The 16,346-nt window shown below is 58.2% G+C and overlaps 1 protein-coding gene across 2 annotated transcripts in view; it reads right to left on the reverse strand.

Moving 5' to 3' along the window:
• Nucleotides 1-1,766: 1,766 nt before the first annotated feature.
• LOC146542034 (sphingomyelin phosphodiesterase 5-like) overlaps nucleotides 1,767-16,346 on the reverse strand; it is a 38,325-nt gene continuing 23,745 nt past the window's right edge. For both annotated transcript variants that reach the window (XM_085215040.1, XM_085215039.1), the window contains exons 7-9: nucleotides 10,527-10,590; nucleotides 7,121-7,319; nucleotides 1,767-2,175 (exon numbers count right to left, since the gene is read on the reverse strand). In XM_085215040.1, coding sequence (XP_085071166.1) covers nucleotides 2,017-2,175; nucleotides 7,121-7,319; nucleotides 10,527-10,590 — 422 coding nt within the window. In that variant the 3' untranslated portion in view covers nucleotides 1,767-2,016. The remainder of the gene's footprint in view (nucleotides 2,176-7,120; nucleotides 7,320-10,526; nucleotides 10,591-16,346) is intronic.

Here is a 16,346-nt window from a genome sequence, read left to right on the forward strand (position 1 = left end):
CCACAGACCCCATAGATTTCGTAGCGATCCCACAGACCCCATAGATTTCGTAGAGATCCCACAGACCCCATAGATTTCGTAGAGATCCCACATATCCCATAGATTTCGTAGAGATCCCACAGACCCCATAGATTTCGTAGCGATCCCACAGACCCCATAGATTTCGTAGAGATCCCACAGACCCCATAGATTTCGTAGCGATCCCACAGACCCCATAGATTTCGTAGAGATCCCACAGACCCCATAGATTTCGTAGAGATCCCACAGACCCCATAGATTTCGTAGCGATCCCACAGACCCCATAGAGGCCCCACAGCGCTGCTCTCATCCCTTTATTTCTCTCCATCGAATAAAATATGGGGGGACATGGGGGGGTGGGGTGGGATTGGGGTTGGGATTGGGATGGGATTGGGATGGGATTGGGATGGGATTGGGATAGGATTAGGGTTAGGATGGGGTTGGGATTGGGGTGGGGGTGGGGTTGGGATTGGGGTTGGGGTTGGAGTGGGATTGGGATTGGGATTAGGGTGGGATTGGGATGAGGTTAGGAATGGGAATGGGGTTGGGGTGGGATTGGGATGGGGTTGGGATTGGAGTGGGATTGAGATTGGGGTGGGATTGGGATGGGGTTAGGAATGGGAATGGGGTTGCGGTGGGATTGGGGTTGGGGTGGGGGTGGGGTTGGGATGGGGGTGGGGTTGGGGTGGGATTGGGGTTGGGGTTGGGATTGGGATTGGGGTGGGATTGGAGTGGGATTGGGATGGGGTTGGGGTTTGGATGGAATTGGGGGTGAGATTGGGGTTGGGATTGGGGTGAGGTTGGGATTGGGGTTTGTTTTGGGGTTGGGATTGGGGTTGATGTTGGGATTGGGGTTGGGGTTGGAGTGGGATTGGGATTCGGGTGGGATTAGGATGGGGTTAGGAGTGGGATTGGGGTTGGGGTGGGGTTTGGGTGGGATTGGGATGGGGTTGGGGTTGGGATGGAATTGGGGGCGAGATTAGGGTAGGGATTGGGGTGAGGTTGGGATTGGGGTTTGTTTTGGGGTTGGGATTGGGGTTGGTGTTGGGGCTGGGGTTGGTGTTGGGGCTGGGGTTGGGATTGGGATTGGGGTTGGAGGTTGGGGTGAGGTTGGGATTGGGATTGGGGTTGGGATTGGGGTTGGGATTGGGATGGGGTTGGGGTGGGATAAGGGTGGGATTGGGGTTGGGATTGGGATTGGGATGGGGTTGGGGTTGGGATTGGGATGAGGTTGGGATTGGGGTTTGTTTTGGGGTTGGGATTGGGGTTGGTGTTGGGGCTGGGGTTGGGATTGGGGTCGGGATGGGATTGGGATTGGGGTTGGAGGTTGGGGTGAGGTTGGGATTGAGATTGGGGTTGGGATTGGGGTTGGGATTGGGATGGGGTTGGGGTGGGATAAGGGTGGGATTGGGGTTGGGATTGGGATTGGGATGGGGTTGGTGTTGGGATTGGGGTTGGGATTGGGATTGGGATGGGGTTGGGGTTGGGATTGGGATGGGGTTGGAGTGGGATTTGGGATAGGATTGGGGTTGGGATTGGGATTGGGATGGGGTTGGGGTGGGATTTGGGATAGGATTGGGGTTGGGATTGGGATGGGGTTTGGAGTGGGATCAGGGTTGGGTTTGGAGTTGGGCTTAAGTTCGGGAATGGGATTGGGGAGAGATTGGGATCGGGCTGGATTGGGGTTGAGGATGGGATTGGGATCAGGATCTGAATTGGGGTGGGATTGGGATTGGGGTGGGATTGGGATCATGATTGAGGTTGGGGCTGGGATTGGGATTGGGATCAGGATTGGGATTGGGGTTGGGATGGGGTTGGGGTGGCACTGGGATCAGGGTTGGGGTTGATCTGAGGTTGGGATGGGATTGGGATTGGGATTGGGATGGGATTGGGATCGGGGCTGGGGTCGGGATTGGGATGGGGTTGGGGTGGGATTGGGATTGGAATTGGGATCGGGGCCATTGGGGGCCATTTGGGAACCTTGGGGGCATTTTGGGGTCACGACTTGGGGGAGCAGCTGGGGGTCGCGGATTGGGGGAGGGCACTTGTGGGTCCGGGCCCCCCCACATTTGTGGGGCTGACGCTGAGGGTCAGCGCGACGGGGAGGTGATCGGAGCGAGCGGCCAGAGCTGTGACAAAGCCCAGGGCTGAAACCTCCTGCGGGAGAGGGGACACGGCCCTATAGAGCCAGCACGGCCCTATAGAGCACAACACGGCCCTATAGAGCCAGCATGGCCCTATAGAGCACAACACGGCCCTATAGAGCCAGCGCGGCCCTATAGAGCACAACACAGCCCTATAGAGCCAGCGCGGCCCTATAGAGCACAACATGGCCCTATAGAGCACAGCACGGCCCTATAGAGCGCAGCACGGCCCTATAGAGCACAACACGGCCCTATAAAGCCAGCACGGCCCTATAGAGCACAACACGGCCCTATAGAGCCAGCGCGGCCCTATAGAGCACAACACGGCCCTATAGAGAAAGCACGACCCCATAGAGCACAACATGGCCCTATAGAGCCAGCACAGCCCTATAGAGCACAACATGGCCCTATAGAGCACAACACGGCCCTATAAAGAAAGCACAGCCCTATAGAGCACAACACAGCCCCATAGAGGCAGCACGGCCCTATAGAGCCAGCACAGCCCTATAAAGGCAGCACGGCCCTATAGAGCACAACACGGCCCTATAAAGAAAGCACGGCCCTATAGAGCACAACATGGCCCCATAGAGGCTGCACGGCCCTATAGAGCCAGCACAGCCCTATAGAGCACAACACGGCCCTATAGAGCCAGCACGGCCCTATAGAGCACAACACAGCCCTATAGAGCCGGCGCGGCCCTATAGAGCAGGCGCGGCCCTATAGAGCACAACATGGCCCTATAGAGCACAGCACGGCCCTATAGAGCGCAGCATGGCCCTATAGAGCATGACACGGCCCTTTAGAGCCAGCATGGCCCAATAGAGCACAACACGGCCCTATAGAGCCAGCACGGCCCCATAGAGCACAACATGGCCCTATAGAGCACAACATGGCCCTATAGAGCCAGTGCAGCCCTATAGAGCACAACACGGCACTATAGAGCCAGCACGGCCCTATAGAGCACAACACGGCCCTATAGAGCCAGCGCGGCCCTATAGAGCACAACACGGCCCTATAGAGAAAGCACGACCCCATAGAGCACAACATGGCCCTATAGAGCCAGTGCGGCCCTATAGAGCACAACATGGCCCTATAGAGCACAACACGGCCCTATAAAGAAAGCACAGCCCTATAGAGCACAACACAGCCCCATAGAGGCAGCACGGCCCTATAGAGCCAGCACAGCCCTATAAAGGCAGCACGGCCCTATAGAGCACAACACGGCCCTATAAAGAAAGCACGGCCCTATAGAGCGAGCACAACACGGCCCCATAGAGGCAGCACGGCCCTATAGAGCCAGCACAGCCCTATAGAGCACAACACGGCCCTATAGAGGCAGCACGGCCCTATAGAGCACAGCACGGCCCTATAGAGCCAGCACGGCCCCATAGAGCACAACATGGCCCTATAGAGCACAACATGGCCCTATAGAGCCAGTGCAGCCCTATAGAGCACAACATGGCCCTATAGAGAAAGCACGACCCCATAGAGCACAACATGGCCCTATAGAGCCAGTGCGGCCCTATAGAGCACAACACGGCCCTATAGAGCCAGCACGGCCCTATAGAGCACAACATGGCCCTATAGAGCCAGTGCAGCCCCATAGAGCACAACACGGCACTATAGAGCCAGCACGGCCCTATAGAGCACAACACGGCCCTATAGAGAAAGCACGACCCTATAGAGCACAACATGGCCCTATAGAGCCAGCACGGCCCTATAGAGCACAACATGGCCCTATAGAGCCAGCACAGCCCTATAGAGCACAACACGGCCCTATAGAGAAAGCACGACCCCATAGAGCACAACATGGCCCTATAGAGCCAGTGCGGCCCTATAGAGCACAACACGGCCCTATAGAGCCAGCACGGCCCTATAGAGCACAACACAGCCCTATAGAGAAAGCACGGCCCTATAAAGCACAACCAGGCCCTATAGAGATAGCACGGACCCATAGAGCACAACATGGCCCTATAGAGCCAGTGCGGCCCTATAGAGCACAACACGGCCCTATAGAGCCAGCACGGCCCTATAGAGCACAACACAGCCCTATAGAGAAAGCACGGCCCTATAGAGCACAACACGGCCCTATAGAGCACAACACGGCCCTATAAAGCCAGCACGGCCCTATAGAGCTCAACTCTGCCCCATAGATCCCACCTGAGACCCACAGATCCCTCTCCAGCCCCACAGATTCCAGCTCTGCCCCACAGATCCGGCCTCAACCCCATGGATCCCAGCTTCTCCCAAATCCTGAATTGAAACCTAACCCCAATCCCAATCCCAATCCCAACCCCAACCCCAATCCCAATCCTAACCTCACCCCAATCCCAATCTCAACCCCACCCCAACCCCAATCCCAATCTCACCCCAACCCCAACCCCAATCCCAATCTCAATCCCACCTCAATCCCAATCCCAATCCCAATCCCAATTCCACCCCAACCCCAATCCCACCCCACCCCAACCCAACTCCACCCCAACCAATCCCATTCCAATCCCAACCTCACCCAATCCCACCCACCCCAACCTACCCCACCTCAACCCCAACCTCACCCCAATCCCTTAATCCCAATCCCCAATCCCACCTTAATCCCAACCCCACCCCAACCCACCTAATCCCAGCCCACCCCAATCCCTCCTTAATCCCAACCCCACCCAATCCCAACCCCACCTCAATCCGACCCCAGTCCCAATCCCACCTCACCCCTACCCCACCCCAATCCCAATCCTAACCCCACAACAATCCCAATCCCACCCCAATCCCCTCCCCAATCCCAGCCCTCCCCACCCATCCTAACCCCAATCCTACCCCACCTCAACCCCACCCCACCCCAATCTCAACCCCAACTCAATCCCAACCCCAGCTCAATCCCAATCCCAATCCCACCCCAACCCAATCCCAATCCTACCCCACCCCCACCCACCCCAACCCCAATCCCAATCCCACCCCAATCCCTCCCCAATCCCACCACCACCCCAACCCAACCCCAATCCCACCCCCACCTCAACCCAACCCAATCCCAACCCCACCCCAATCCCCACCCCAATCCCAACCCCACCAAATCCAATCCCAACCCCAATCCCAACCCCACCCCAACCCACCCCAACCCAATCCCAATCCCACCCCAATCGCACCCCAACCCAACCCCAATCCTACCCCCACCTCAACCCCCACCTCAATCCCAACCCCAACCCAATCCCAACCCCACCTCAATCCCAATCCCAACCCCACCTCAATCCCAATCCCAATCCCAACCCCACCCTAATCCCCTCCTCAATCCCAACCCCAACCCCAACCCAATCCCACCCAACCCCACCCCACCTCAACCCCAATCCCACCTTAATCCCAACCCCACCCCAATTCCAACCCCACCTCAATCCCAATCCCAATCCCAACCCCAACTCAATCCCAATCACAACCCCAATCCCACCCCAACCCCACCCCAATCCCAATCTCAACCCCAATCCTACCCCAACCCCATCCCCACCCCAATCCCAATCCCAACCCCACCTCAATCCCAATCACAACCCCAATCCCACCCCAACCCCACCCCAATCCCAATCCCAACCCCAATCCCACCCCAATCGCACCCCCACCCCATTCCCAATCCCAACTCCACCTCAATCCCACCCCACCCCCACCAACCCCATCCCATCCCAATCCCAATCCCAGCCAATCCCCTCCCCAATCCCTCACCAACCCCACCACCGCCCCACCCCAACCCAACCCCAATCCCACCCCCACCCCAACCCCAATCCCACCCCCACCCCAACCCCAATCCCAACCCCACCTCAATCCCACCCCACCCCCACCCAACCCCAATCCCATCCCAATCCCATCCCAGCCCAATTCCCTCCCCAATCCCTCACCAACCCCACCACCGCCCCACCCCAACCCAACCCCAACCCAAACCCAACCCCTATCCCACCTCAATCCCCTCCCCAATCCACCCTAACCCCACCCCGCCCAACCCCAACCCAATCCTACCCCACCTCAACCCCAACCCCGCCCAACCCCACCTCAATCCCAATGCCACTCCTAATCCCAATCCCACCACCACCCTAATCCCCTCCCCAATCCCACCCCAACACCACCCCACCCCAACCCCAACCCCTCCCCAACCCCACCCCCACCTCAACCCCAACCCCACCCCAATCCCAACCCCACCCAAATCCCAATCCCAATCCCACCCCAACCCCACCCCAATCCCAATCCCAACCCAATCCCACCCCAATCGCACCCCCACCCCATTCCCAATCCCAACCCCACCTCAATCCCACCCCACCCCCACCCCACCCCAATCCCATCCCAATCCCAATCCCAGCCCAATTCCCTCCCCAATCCCTCACCAACCCCACCACCGCCCCACCCCAACCCAACCCCAACCCAAACCCAACCCCTATCCCACCTCAATCCCCTCCCCAATCCCACCCTAACCCCACCCCGCCCAACCCCAACCCCAATCCTACCCCACCTCAACCCCAACCCTGCCCAACCCCACCTCAATCCCAATACCACTCCTAATCCCAATCCCACCCCAACCCAATCCCACCACCACCCTAATCCCCTCCCCAATCCCACCCCAACACCACCCCCACCCAACCCCAACCCCACCCCCACCTCAACCCCAACCCCACCCCAATCCCAACCCCACCCAAATCCCAATCCCAATCCCACCCCAACCCCACCCCAATCCCAATCCCAACCCCAATCCCACCCCAATCGCACCCCCACCCCATTCCCAATCCCAACCCCACCTCAATCCCACCCCACCCCCACCCCACCCCAATCCCAACCCCACCCAAATCCCAATCCCAATCCCAATCCCACCCCACCCATTCCCTATCCCAACCCCACCTCAATCCCACCCCCACCCCCCACCCCACCCCACCCCAATCCCAATCCCAATCCCAATCCCAATCCCAATCCCGCCACCCCCACTCTCAGTCCCCCACCGTGCTGAGCTCGGTGCCGCACTCCCTGTAGAGGACGTAATCCACGCGCCGTCCGTGCCACTCTGTGCCTTCGGGGTCACCCTCGGGGTCACCGTTGGGGTCGGGGTCACATTTGGGGTCACCTTTGGGGTCACGTTTGGGGCTGCACACGAGGGGTCCTGCCAGGAAACGTCGCCGACCCTCCGGATCTGAGAGAGTCCTGAGGGGACATTGGGGGACATTTGGGGACATTGGGGACATTTGGGGTAAATTGGGGACATTTGGGGTAAATTGGGGGCATTCTGGGGACTTTATGGGGACATCTGGGGACAACTGGGGACATTATGGGGACATTATGGGGACATTGGGGGACAACTGGGGGCATTATGGGGACATTATGGGGACATTTGGGAGCAATTGGGGACATTATGGGGATAATTGGGGACATTGGGGACATTATGGGGATATTTGGGGGACATTTGGGGACATTGGGGACATTTGGGGACATTATGGGGACATTATGGGAGCGTTTGGGACCCCATAATAACCCCACAATGACCCCATAATAACCCTACAATGACCCCACAATGACCCCATAATAACCCACAATGACCCCATAATGTCCCCATAATGACCCCACAATGACCCCACAATGACCCCCAAAATGACCCCATAATGACCCCATAATAACCCCACAATGACCCCATAATAACCCAGAACGACCCCATAATGTTCCCATAACGACCCCACAATGACCCCCAAAATGACCCCACAATGGCTCCATAATGACCCCATAACCCCACAATGACCCCATAATAACCCCACAAAGACGCCACAATGACCCCATACTGTCCCCATAACGACCCCATAATGTCCCCATAATGATCCCACAATGACCCCACAGGACCCCATAATAACCCTACAATGACCCCACAACAATCCCATAATAATCCCATAAAGTCTGCATAATGACCCCACAGTGACCCCACAATGACCCCATGACAATCCCATAATGATCCCATTGTGTCCCCATTGTGACCCCATCATAACCCCACCATGACCCCAAATGACCCCACCTGACCCCACCGTGTCCCCAAATGACCCCACATGATCCCATAGTGACCCCACATGACCCCGTGTGACCCCATAGTGACCCCCTCCTGACCTTACCTGACCCCACAGTGACCCCAAATGACCCCAGCTGACCCCAACTGACCTCACCTGATCCCACAGCGACCCCACACGACCCCACCTGACCACGTGATCCCACGTGACCTCTCCTGTCCCCAACCTGTCCTCACATGACCCCCATGACCCCCCAAACTGACCCCCACGTGACCCCAACCTGACCTCACGTGTCCCCACGTGACCCCTCCTGTCCCCAAACTGACCCCACATGACCCCAACCTGACCCCTCCGGTCCCCAACCTGACCCCATGTGACCCCAACGTGATCCCACATGACCCCAACCTGACCCCACCTGACCCCATATAACCCCATGTGACCCCAATCTGACCCCAACCTGACCCCACGTGACCCCAACCTGACCCCTCCTGTCCCCAACCTGACCCCATGTGACCCAACGTTACCCTACGTGATTCCACGTGACCCCAACCTGACCCCACATGACCCCACGTGACCCCTCCTGTCCCCGACCTGACCCCACGTTACCCCAACCTGACCCCACGTGACCCCAACCTGACCCCTCCTGTCCCCAACCTGACCCCATGTGATCCCAACCTGACCCCTCCTGTCCCCAACCTGACCCCACGTGACCCCAACCTGACCCCTCCTGTCCCCAACCTGACCCCACGTGACCCCAACCTGACCCTTCCTGTCCCCAACCTGACCCCATGTGACCCAACGTTACCCTACGTGATTCCACGTGACCCCAACCTGACCCCACATGACCCCAACCTGACCCCTCCTGTCCCCAACCTGACCCCACGTTACCCCAACCTGACCCCACGTGACCCCAACCTGACCCCTCCTGTCCCCAACCTGACCCCATGTGATCCCAACCTGACCCCTCCTGTCCCCAACCTGACCCCACGTGACCCCAACCTGACCCCTCCTGTCCCCAACCTGACCCCACGTGACCCCAACCTGACCCTTCCTGTCCCCAACCTGACCCCATGTGACCCAACGTTACCCTACGTGATTCCACGTGACCCCAACCTGACCCCACATGACCCCAACCTGACCCCTCCTGTCCCCAACCTGACCCCACGTTACCCCAACCTGACCCCACGTGACCCCAACCGGACCCCTCCTGTCCCCAACCTGACCCCTCCTGTCCCCGACCTGACCCCACGTTACCCCAACCTGACCCCACATGACCCCAACCTGACCCCTCCTGTCCCCGACCTGACCCCACGTTACCCCAACCTGACCCCACGTGACCCCAACCGGACCCCTCCTGTCCCCAACCTGACCCCTCCTGTCCCCAACCTGACCCCATGTGACCCCAACCTGACCCCACGTAACCCCATGTGACCCCACATGACCCCAACCTGACCCCTCCTTTCCCCAACCTGACCCTATGTGACCCCAACCTGACCCCACATGACCCCAACCTGACCCCTCCTGTTCCCAACCTGACCCCAGATAACCCCATGTGACCCCACATGATCCCAACCTGACTCCTCCTGTCCCCAACCTGACCCCATGTGACCCCAACCTGACCCCACGTGACCCCAACCTGACCCCTCCTGTCCCCAACCTGACCCCACGTGACCCCAACCTGACCCCACGTTACCCCAACCGGACCCCTCCTGTCCCCAACCTGACCCCATGTGACCCCACATGACCCCACATGACCCCAACCTGACCCCACCTGTCCCCTACCTGACCCCTCCTGTCCCCAACCTGACCCCATGTGACCCCAACCTGACCCCAACCCCATGACCCCACATGACCCCACATGACCCCAACCTGACCCCTCCTGTCCCCAACCTGACCCCACGTGACCCCAACCTGACCCCACGTTACCCCAACTGGACCCCTCCTGTCCCCAACATGACCCCATGTGACCCCACATGACCCCACATGACCCCAACCTGACCCCTCCTGTCCCCAACCTGACCCCATGTGACCCCACATGACCCCAACCTGACCCCTCCTGTCCCCGACCTGACCCCACGTTACCCCAACCTGACCCCACATGACCCCCACCGGACCCCTCCTGTCCCCGACCTGACCCCAAGTGACTCCACGTTACCCTACATGATCCCTCCTGACCCCTCCTGACCCCTCCTGACCCCCCATGACCCCACGTTACCCCAACCTGACCCCTCCTGTCCCCAACCTGACCCCACGTAACCCCACATGACCCCACGTGACCCCAACCTGACCCCTCCTGACCCCTCCTGACCCCCCGTGACCCCCGGTGCCCCCCGTGCCCCCCATGCCGCAGCGCGGCTCCCACCTCCTCATTCTCTCAGGGCTGCTTATGGGCTCCTCGTAGATCTTCAGGTAATCCAGCAGTGTGCCTGCGGGGAGCGGGACGTGCCGGGCCTTATGGGGGCACATGGGGTCCTATGGGGGCTTATGGGGTCCTTATGGGGTCACATGGGGTCACATGGGGTCCTATGGGGGCTTATGGGGGCACATGGGGTCCTATGGGGGCTTATGGGGCCACATGGGGGCTTATGGGGGCACATGGGGTCCTATGGGGGCTTATGGGGGCACATGGGGTCCTATGGGGGCTTATGGGGTCACATGGGGGCTTATGGGGGCACATGGGGTCCTATGGGGGCTTATGGGGGCTTATGGGGTCACATAGGGTCTTATGGGGTCCTTATGGGGTCTTATGGGGTCACATGGGGGCTTATGGGGGCACATGGGGACTTATGGGGGCTTATGGGGGCTTATGGGGTCACATGGGGGCACATGGGGTCCTATGGGGGCTTATGGGGGCACATAGGTCTTATGGGGTCCTTATGGGGTCCTATGGGGGCTTATGGGGGCACATGGGGTCCTATGGGGGCTTATGGGGGCTTATGGGGTCACATGGGGGCACATGGGGTCCTATGGGGGCTTATGGGGGCACATAGGTCTTATGGGGTCCTTATGGGGTCCTATGGGGGCTTATGGGGGCACATGGGGTCCTATGGGGGCTTATGGGGGCTTATGGGGTCACATGGGGGCACATGGGGTCCTATGGGGGCTTATGGGGGCACATAGGTCTTATGGGGTCCTTATGGGGTCCTATGGGGGCTTATGGGGGCACATAGGTCTTATGGGGTCCTTATGAGGTCTTATGGGGTCACATGGGGGCTTATGGGGGCTTATGGGGGCTTATGGGGGCTTATGGGGGCACATGGGGTCCTATGGGGGCTTATGGGGTCATATGGGGTCACATAGGGTCTTATGGGGTCCTTATGGGGTCTTATGGGGTCACATGGGGACTTATGGGGGCACATGGGGGCTTATGGGGGCACATGGGGCACATGGGAGATTATGGGGGCTTATGGGGGCTTATGGGGGCACATGGGGGCTTATGGGGGCTTATGGAGGCTTATGGGGTCCTATGGGGGATTATGGGGCCTTATGGGGGCACATGGGGTCCTATGGGGGCTTATGGGGTCATATGGGGTCACATAGGGTCTTATGGGGTCCTTATGGGGTCTTATGGGGTCACATGGGGGCTTATGGGGGCTTATGGGGGCTTATGGGGTCACATGGGGGCACATGGGGTCCTATGGGGGCTTATGGGGCACATAGGTCTTATGGGGTCCTTATGGGGTCCTATGGGGGCTTATGGGGGCACATGGGGTCCTATGGGGGCTTATGGGGGCACATAGGTCTTATGGGGTCCTTATGGGGTCCTATGGGGGCTTATGGGGGCACATAGGTCTTATGGGGTCCTTATGAGGTCTTATGGGGTCACATGGGGGCTTATGGGGGCTTATGGGGGCTTATGGGGGCTTATGGGGGCACATGGGGTCCTATGGGGGCTTATGGGGTCATATGGGGTCACATAGGGTCTTATGGGGTCCTTATGGGGTCTTATGGGGTCACATGGGGACTTATGGGGGCACATGGGGGCTTATGGGGGCACATGGGGCACATGGGAGATTATGGGGGCTTATGGGGGCTTATGGGGGCACATGGGGGCTTATGGGGGCTTATGGAGGCTTATGGGGTCCTATGGGGGATTATGGGGCCTTATGGGGGCACATGGGGTCCTATGGGGGCTTATGGGGTCATATGGGGTCACATGGGGTCTTATGGGGTCCTTATGGGGTCTTATGGGGTCACATGGGGGCTTATGGGGGCACATGGGGACTTATGGGGGCACATGGGGGCTTATGGGGGCACATGGGGGCTTATGGGGTCACATGGGGGCTTATGGGGGCACATGGGGGCTTATGGGGGCTTCAGGGGGCTTATGGGGTCCTATGGGGGCTAATGGGGTCACATAGGTCTTATGGGGTCCTTATGAGGTCTTATGGGGTCACATGGGGGCTTATGGGGGCTTATGGGGGCTTATGGGGGCTTATGGGGGCACATGGGGTCCTATGGGGGCTTATGGGGTCATATGGGGTCACATAGGGTCTTATGGGGTCCTTATGGGGTCTTATGGGGTCACATGGGGGCTTATGGGGGCACATGGGGACTTATGGGGGCACATGGGGTCCTACGGGGTCCTTATGGGGTCACATGGGGGCACATGGGGTCCTATGGGGGCTTATGGGGGCACATAGGTCTTATGGGGTCCTTATGAGGTCTTGTGGGGTCAAATGGGGGCACATGGGGTCCTATGGGGGCTTATGGGGTCATATGGGGTCACATAGGGTCTTATGGGGTCCTTATGGGGTCTTATGGGGTCACATGGGGGCTTATGGGGGCACATGGGGACTTATGGGGGCACATGGGGGCTTATGGGGGCACATGGGGGCTTATGGGGGCTTCAGGGGGCTTATGGGGTCCTATGGGGGCTAATGGGGTCACATAGGTCTTATGGGGTCCTTATGAGGTCTTATGGGGTCACATGGGGGCTTATGGGGGCTTATGGGGGCTTATGGGGGCACATGGGGTCCTATGGGGGCTTATGGGGGCACATAGGTCTTATGGGGTCCTTATGAGGTCTTATGGGGTCACATGGGGGCACATGGGGACTTATGGGGGCTTATGGGGGCTTATGGGGGCACATGGGGTCCTATGGGGGCTTATGGGGTCATATGGGGTCACATAGGGTCTTATGGGGTCCTTATGGGGTCTTATGTGGGCTTATGGGGTCCTTATGGGGTCTTATGGGGGCTTATGGGGTCACAAGGGGGCTTATGGGGGCACATGGGGGCTTATGGGGGCACATGGGGGCACATGGGAGATTACGGGGGCTTATGGGGGCTTATGGGGGCTTATGGGGTCCTATGGGGTCTTATGGGGTCACATGGGGGCACATGGGGGCTTATGGGGGCTTATGGGGTCCTACGGGGTCCTTATGGGGTCCTATGGGGGATTATGGGGTCCTATGGGGGCTTATGGGGGCACATAGGTTTTATGGGGTCCTTATGAGGTCTTATGGGGTCAAATGGGGGCTTATGGGGGCTTATGGGGGCACATGGGGGCTTATGGGGTCACATAGGGTCTTATGGGGGCTTATGGGGGCACATGGGGTCTTATGGGGTCACATGGGGGCTTATGGGGGCACATGGGGACTTATGGGGTCCTATGGGGGCTTATGGGGTCCTATGGGGTCCTATGGGGGCTTATGGGGGCACATAGGTCTTATGGGGTCCTTATGGGGTCTTATGGGGTCACATGGGGGCTTATGGGGGCACATGGGGACTTATGGGGGCTTATGGGGTCTTATGGGGTCCTATGGGGGATTATGGGGTCCTATGGGGTCCTATGGGGGCTTATGGGGGCTTCAGGGGGCACATGGGGTCCTATGGGGGCTTATGGGGGCACATAGGTCTTATGGGGTCCTTATGGGGTCTTATGGGGGCTTATGGGGTCACATAAGTCTTATGGGGTCCTTATGGGGTCCTTATGGGGTCTTATGGGGTCACATGGGGGCTTATGGGGTCACATGGGGGCTTATGGGGTCTTATGGGGGCTTATGGGGGCTTATGGGGTCACATGGGGGCTTATGGGGTCACATGGGGTCACATGGGGTCGCATAGGGTCTTATGGGGGCTTATGGGGGCACATGGGGGCACATGGGGGATTATGGCGGCTTATGGGGGCTTATGGGGGCACATGGGGGCTTATGGGGGCTTATGGGGGCATATGGGGTCCTACGGGGTCCTTATGGGGTCACATGGGAGCACATGGGGTCCTATGGGGGCTTATGGGGGCACATAGGTCTTATGGGGTCCTTATGAGGTCTTGTGGGGTCACATGGGGGCTTATGAGGGCTTTTGGGTGCTTATGGGGTCACATGGGGGCTTATGGGGTCACATGGGGTCACATGGGGTCGCATAGGGTCTTATGGGGGCTTATGGGGGCTTATGCGGTCCTATGGGGGCTTATGGGGTCACATAGGGTCTTATGGGGGCTTATGGGGTCTTATGGGGTCCTATGGGGGATTATGGGGTCCTATGGGGTCCTATGGGGGCTAATGGGGTCACATAGGGTCTTATGGGGTCTTATGGGGTCTTATGGGGGCTTATGGGGTCACATAAGTCTTATGGGGTCCTTATGGGGTCTTATGGGGGCTTATGGGGTCACAAGGGGGCTTATGGGGGCACATGGGGGCACATAGGAGATTATGGGGGCACATGGGGGATTGTGGGGGCTTATGGGGGCTTATGGGGTCCTACGGGGTCCTTATGGGGTCACATGGGGGCACATGGGGTCCTATGGGGGCTTATGGGGGCACATAGGTCTTATGGGGTCCTTATGAGGTCTTGTGGGGTCAAATGGGGGCTTATGGGGGCACATGGGGGCTTATGGGGTCACATAGGTCTTATGGGGCGTTATGGGGGCTTATGGGGGCACATGGGGGATTATGGGGTCACATGGGGGCTTATGGGGGCTTATGGGGGCACATGGGGGCTTATGGGGTCACATAGGTCTTATGGGGGCTTATGGGGTCACATGGGGTCTTATGGGGGCTTATGGGGGCTTATGGGGTCACATAGGTCTTATGGGGTCTTATGGGGTCCTATGGGGGCTTATGGGGTCTTATGGGGGCTTATGGGGGCACATGGGGTCGCATAGGGTCTTATGGGGGCTTATGGGGGCTTATGGCAGCTTATGGGGGCTTATGGGGTCTTATGGGGTCACATGGGGTCTTATGGGGTGCTTACGGGGTCCTATGGGGTCACATGGGGTCTTATGGGGTCACATGGGGTCACATGGGGTCACATGGGGTCTTATGGGGGCTTATGGGGTCACATGGGGTCTTATGGGGTCATATGGGGTCACATGGGGTCTTACGGGGTCATATGGGATCTTATGGGGTCATATGGGATCTTATGGGGTGTGGGGTCATACGGGGTCCTATGGGGTCTTATGGGGTCATGTGGGGTCATATGAGATCTTATTGGGTCTTATGGGGTCCTATGGGATCATATGGGGTCTTATGGGATCATATGGGGTCTTATGGGGTGTTATAGGTTGTGAGGTCATATGGTGTCTTACGGGGTCTTATGGGGCGTGGGGTCATATGGGGTCATACGGGGTCATATGGGGTGTGACTGGGATTGGGATTTGGATGGGATTGGGGTTAAATTGAGGTTGGGATTGGGATTGGGGTTGGGATTGGGATTGGGGTTGGGGTTGGGGTTGGGGTGGGATTGGGGTGGGGTTGGGATTGGGGTTGGGGTTGTGATTGGGATTGGGATGGGGGTTGTGTTGGGATTGGGATTGGGATTGGGGTTGTGTTGGGATTGGGATTGGGATTGATCTGAGGTTGGGGTTGGGGGTTGAATTGGGATTGGGGTTTGATTTGGGGTAAGACTTGGGGTTGGATTAGGGATCAGATTTGGGGTTGGATTAGGGATCAGATTTGGGGTCAGATTTTGGGGTGGATCTGGGATCTGATTTGGGATCTGATTTGGGGGTAGATTTGAGGTTCGATTTGGGGCTCAATTTGGGATCTGATTTGGGGTTGTAATTTGGGGTTAGATTTGGGATCTGATTTGGGGTTGTAATTTGGGGTTAGATTGGGGATCTGATTTGGGGTTGTAATTTGGGATCTGATTTGGGATCTGATTTGGGGTTGTAATTTGGGGTTAGATTTGGGATCTGATTTGGGGTTGTAATTTGGGGTTAGATTTGGGATCTGATTTGG

Source organism: Meleagris gallopavo, unplaced genomic scaffold (genome assembly GCF_905368555.1).
Source record: "Meleagris gallopavo unplaced genomic scaffold, MGAL_WU_HG_1.1 scaffold_1, whole genome shotgun sequence".
In the NCBI taxonomy this organism is placed as follows: Eukaryota; Metazoa; Chordata; class Aves; order Galliformes; family Phasianidae; genus Meleagris; species Meleagris gallopavo.